Genomic DNA, 5,057 nt, shown 5'->3' with positions numbered 1-5,057 from the left:
GACCTTGTCCACCAATGAGCTTACAATGGAGACGACGAAAGTCCTGAGGGGAGCCATGCCACCGGAGTGGATCTCACCTTCGAACGCTCCCTATTGAGAATGAGAAGTCAGGTGCTAGCAGTCTCCACCTCCAAAGAGGGCCCTTTCACTCTCGCCTTGGATCACAGTCAGCAAGGTGGAGCCGCCAACCTAAGAGCACACATGAACACTGGATTGGCAATCAGGAGAACGACACGTCGATCACGACCACCACACTAAGCAAACTTCCTGAGGACCCAAGCCATCGCCCCACAATGACAATCCAAATTTGATTCGACACTCAGAGGCAAATCATTAAAATCGTATTTCAAAATGGCAAGTCACTAAAAATCGTATTTCAAAAAATATATTTTGCGTATATCACACGCTTAAGATATATATACATTACATTACAGCAAACATTTAATGAATGAATAATTTAAAAAATCCTCATAATCACAAATCCATAACTGCTCCCTTGTAACCTTCCTTTCCAGAAAAACACGCCATTAAGGGCCCGTTTGGATCCCTTCCACAAAAATCAGCCTGGGTCATGCACGAACCTCAGGCGTCCGATTTTGGAGGCCTGCGGCTGAGATCTCTGTCTGAGTGAAGACCTACCTGATAGGCCTCAATCCAGACAGGGCCTAAGTGGCACTCCAGCAGGTCTCTCAGGTTTGTAGGCCAAGGTTAAAACTTCCAATAGAAGAAAAATGATGAACCTCATTGAAATATTCAATGTCAATAGTGAATTTTAATGAATTGCAATCAAATTTGAATTGGTTTAAAGTTAATCTGATTCTGACCCACAATTTGGAGGTTAGAAATCACTGAAATTTTGTGAACATTTTTTAAAAATTTCACAGAAAACAGTTTATTCCCACAAAAAATCTAGTGTCTCTTGCATGAATCAAAGAGTTCTAAAGCTAAGCACTATCGTTAGCACACTATAACAGTGTAGGACAGTACCGTGGTGGGCCCACCAGCTAACCGCAACCTTAAAACCGAGCGCGGTCAGCAGCGAGTCCAAACACTCTGACACAAAGAAGCTTCCTTTCCTCGTCCCCAGCCATGCCGCCCGCCCGCCCCTTCCACCCCCCACTGCACCTCGCCGTCGCCGCCCTCCTCCTCTCCACCCTCCTCCATGCCGCCTCCGCCGCGACGTCCCCCGAGGTGGACGCCCTCATGGCCTTCAAGTCGTCCCTCGCCATCCCTCCCGCGGCCGACCCGTTCTTCGCGTCCTGGGACGCCTCGGCCGCCACGCCCTGCAACTTCACCGGCGTCACGTGCCGCGGCTCCGCCGTCACCGCGCTCTCCGTACACGATCTGAACGTCTCCGCCGAGTCCGTCCCGTTCGACGTCCTCTGCGGCTCGCTGAAGTCGCTCGCCACGCTCTCGCTCCCGTCCAACGCGCTCGCGGGGACCATCGCCGGCGTCGACGCGTGCGTGGGGCTCCAGGAGCTCACCCTCCCCTTCAACTCCTTCTCCGGTGAGATCCCCGACCTCTCGCCGCTCACCGGGCTCCGCACGCTCAACCTCTCCACCAACGCCTTCTCCGGCTCCTTCCCCTGGTCCGCGCTCGCCGCCATGCCGGGCCTCCAGGCGCTCTCCGCCGGGGACAACCCGTACCTCACGCCCACCAAGTCCTTCCCGCCCGAGATCACCAGGCTCACCAACCTCACCAAGCTCTACCTCTCCGCCGCCAACATCGCCGGTCCCATCCCCGCGGGCATCGGGCGGCTCACCAGGCTCGTCGACCTCGAGCTCGCCGACAACCCCCTCACCGGCGAGATTCCTCCGGCGATCGCCCAGCTGGTGAATCTCCAGAGCCTCGAGCTCTACAACTGCTCCCTCGCCGGCGCTCTCCCGCGGGGGTTCGGGAGGCTCACCAAGCTGCAGTTCTTCGACGCGTCCCAGAACCAGCTCACCGGCGGCCTCTCGGAGCTCCGATCCCTCACGCGGCTCGTCTCGCTGCAGCTCTTCTACAACGGGCTCTCCGGAGAGGTGCCCCCCGAGTTCGGCGAATTCAGGGAGCTCGTCAACCTGTCGCTCTACAACAACAGCCTCACCGGCGAGCTGCCGCAGAAACTGGGGAGCTGGTCGGCGCTCAACTTCATCGACGTGTCCACCAACCTGCTCACGGGTCCGATCCCGCCGGACATGTGCAGGCGCGGCACCATGCTGAAGCTGCTGATGCTGGAGAATCGATTCTCCGGCGAGATTCCGGCGACGTACGCGACCTGCACGACGCTGCAGAGGTTCAGGGTCAGCAAGAACTCGCTCACCGGCGAGGTGCCCGAGGGAATCTGGGCGCTTCCAACAGCCGAGATCATCGACCTCGAGGGCAACCAGTTCACCGGTGGCATCGGCGACGCCATCGGGAAAGCCGCGTCGCTCACCAGTCTCCACCTCGCCGGGAACAAATTCTCCGGCGCGATACCCTCGTCGATAGGCGACGCAGCGAAGCTGCAGAGCATTGACGTGTCGTCGAACGAGCTCTACGGCGAGATACCAGCGAGCATCGGCAAGCTGGTCCATCTCGAGAGCCTGGACATCGCGGGGAACGGGATCAGCGGAGCCATCCCGGCGAGCCTCGGGTCGTGCTCGGCGCTCAGCACGATGAACCTCGCCGGGAACAAGCTCACCGGCGCGATCCCGTCGGAGCTGCGGGGCACGAGTCTGAATTTGTTGGACATTTCGAGCAATGAACTCTCCGGCGCCGTGCCGGCGATCCTCGCCGAGCTGAAGCTGAGCTACCTAAACCTGTCGGACAATCGGCTCGACGGGCCCGTGCCGGCGGGGCTGGCCATCTCGGCCTACGGCGAGAGCTTCCAGGGGAACCCCGGCCTGTGCGCCAACAACGGAGCCGGCTTCCTCCGCCGCTGCACGCCGGGAGACGGTGGCCGTTCGGGGAGCACCGCGCGCACGCTCGTCACCTGCCTCCTCGCCGGCATGGCGGTCCTGCTCGCCGTCCTCGGCGTGGCGATATTCATCAAGAAGCGCCGGCAGCACGCGGAGGCCGCGGCCATGGCCGGCGCCGGCAAGCTTCTGTTCGCGAAGAAGGGGTCTTGGAACGTCAAGTCGTTCAGGATGATGGCGTTCGACGAGCGGGAGATCGTGGGCGGCGTCCGGGACGAGAACCTCATCGGCAGCGGCGGGTCCGGGAACGTGTACCGCGTGAAGCTCGGGTGCGGCACCGTGGTGGCGGTGAAGCACATCACCCGGACCCGCGCCGCGGCGGCCGCGAGCGCCGGCCCGACGGCGGCCATGCTGCCCCGGTCGGCGTCGGCGTCGGCGCGGCAGTGCCGCGAGTTCGACGCGGAGGTGGGCACGCTGAGCTCCATCCGGCACGTGAACGTGGTGAAGCTGCTGTGCAGCGTGACGAGCGAGGACGGCGCGGCGAGCCTGCTGGTGTACGAGCACCTCCCCAACGGCAGCCTCTACGAGCGGCTGCACGGCCCGACCGCCAGGAAGCTGGGCGGGCTCGGCTGGCCGGAGCGGTACGAGGTGGCCGTGGGCGCCGCCCGGGGGCTGGAGTACCTCCACCACGGCTGCGGCGACCGGCCCATCCTCCACCGCGACGTCAAGTCCAGCAACATCCTCCTCGACGAGGCCTTCAAGCCCCGCATCGCCGACTTCGGGCTGGCCAAGATCCTGGACGCCGGCGGCGGCAAGCAGGGCGAGCCGTGGTCGTCGTCGGGCGGCGCGGTGGCGGGCACGGTGGGGTACATGGCGCCGGAGTACGCGTACACGCGCAAGGTGACGGAGAAGAGCGACGTGTACAGCTTCGGCGTGGTGCTGCTGGAGCTGGCGACGGGGCGCGCGGCGGTGGCCGACGGCGAGGACGTGGTGGAGTGGGCGTCGCGGCGGCTGGACGGGGCCGGGAACGGGCGGGAGAAGGCGATGGCGCTGCTGGACGGGTCGGCGGCGCGGGAGGAGTGGGAGAAGGAGGAGGCCGTGCGGGTGCTGCGCGTTGCGGTGCTGTGCACGAGCCGCACGCCGGCGGTGCGGCCGTCGATGCGGTCCGTGGTGCAGATGCTGGAGGACGCGGCCGTCGGGCGCGAGTGCTCCGGCAACGGCAAGCCCGCCCTGGAGGTCAAGGTCGTCGTCGCCTAGCCGTTCAAAGTTATTTCAGTGTCTGAACTGAACATTTTGGATCAGCGCTAGCCGTCCGATCGGAGCAACGGACGGCCGAGATCTGAGCAGGCGCGTTCAAGCGTGTGTAGAGCATGTAGCATGTGGTGTGTTAGTAGTAAAGATAAAGATTGTTCGTTGGTGAAGAATTACCCAACCAATCTTGTGTGTGTACTCGTAGGAAATTACCAGTGGCATCATCCATTCTGCTTGGTAGATCAATCATTGGCAGGTCAAACTACCCAGTGAAAAAAAATACAGTACTCTTGGCCAAACATACATTCTCTCTGATTGACTGACTTCTCAGCCTGGATTTCTGCATAGAAAATTACGGTACTAAGAGCAAAAATGAGCATCTCCATTTTGCTTACTGAATCCATAGTTGGCAGTCAGGCAGGTCGTCAAAGCAAAGCAGTAAAAAAATAATCTAAGCAGCACCTACATTCTCTCTGACTGCCTGGATTTCTGCAGAGAAACATACATTAGTAAAAGAGCAAGATGACCCTTGAGAGAGAGGTGAGACAGTGAGAGAGAGAGAGAGAGAGAGAGAGAGAGAGAGAGAGAGAGAGAGACAGAGATGCGTTGTCCAGCTGACACACACACACATGCCCGGAAGGGATGCTTCCAAACAAACAAACAAACCGCGCGTCGCCGGAAATCGGTTCGGGGTTGGCCGGTTTCGCGTATGTACGTACGTCGCCGTCGCGGTTGGGTGACGGACGCCAACTGTCCGCGAATCAGTGCAGAGATGGGCGATCCGCCACGTTTTTCAGGCAAGCGCGTAGACTTTCTTTTTTTGAATGTTAAGCGCGTAGACTTTCTTGCACGTTTGAACAGCATCAGCACCGGCACTGCTGCGGCTGCGGCTGGTGGTGCCTCGTGTGACATGGCACTTTTGTCTCCTA

General features: G+C 60.2%; 1 protein-coding gene across 1 annotated transcript; it reads left to right on the top strand.

Annotated features, from left to right (window-relative positions):
* Positions 1-1,071: 1,071 nt before the first annotated feature.
* On the top strand, positions 1,072-4,429 carry LOC123119118 (receptor-like protein kinase 7). Its single transcript, XM_044538807.1, has one exon. It carries the CDS (start codon positions 1,090-1,092, stop codon positions 4,132-4,134), a length of 3,045 nt encoding a protein of 1,014 aa, XP_044394742.1. The 5' UTR covers positions 1,072-1,089; the 3' UTR covers positions 4,135-4,429.
* The last annotated feature ends 628 nt before the right edge of the window (positions 4,430-5,057 follow it).

This window comes from Triticum aestivum, chromosome 5D (assembly GCF_018294505.1).
Source record: "Triticum aestivum cultivar Chinese Spring chromosome 5D, IWGSC CS RefSeq v2.1, whole genome shotgun sequence".
Lineage (NCBI taxonomy): Eukaryota > Viridiplantae > Streptophyta > Magnoliopsida > Poales > Poaceae > Triticum > Triticum aestivum.
This window is presented reverse-complemented; position numbering and strand designations above follow the sequence as displayed.

Coding starts and splice junctions, on each gene's coding strand:
- LOC123119118 (XM_044538807.1), top strand. CDS start 1,090: ATGCCGCCCGCCCGCCCCTTCCACCCCCCACTGCACCTCGCCGTCGCC.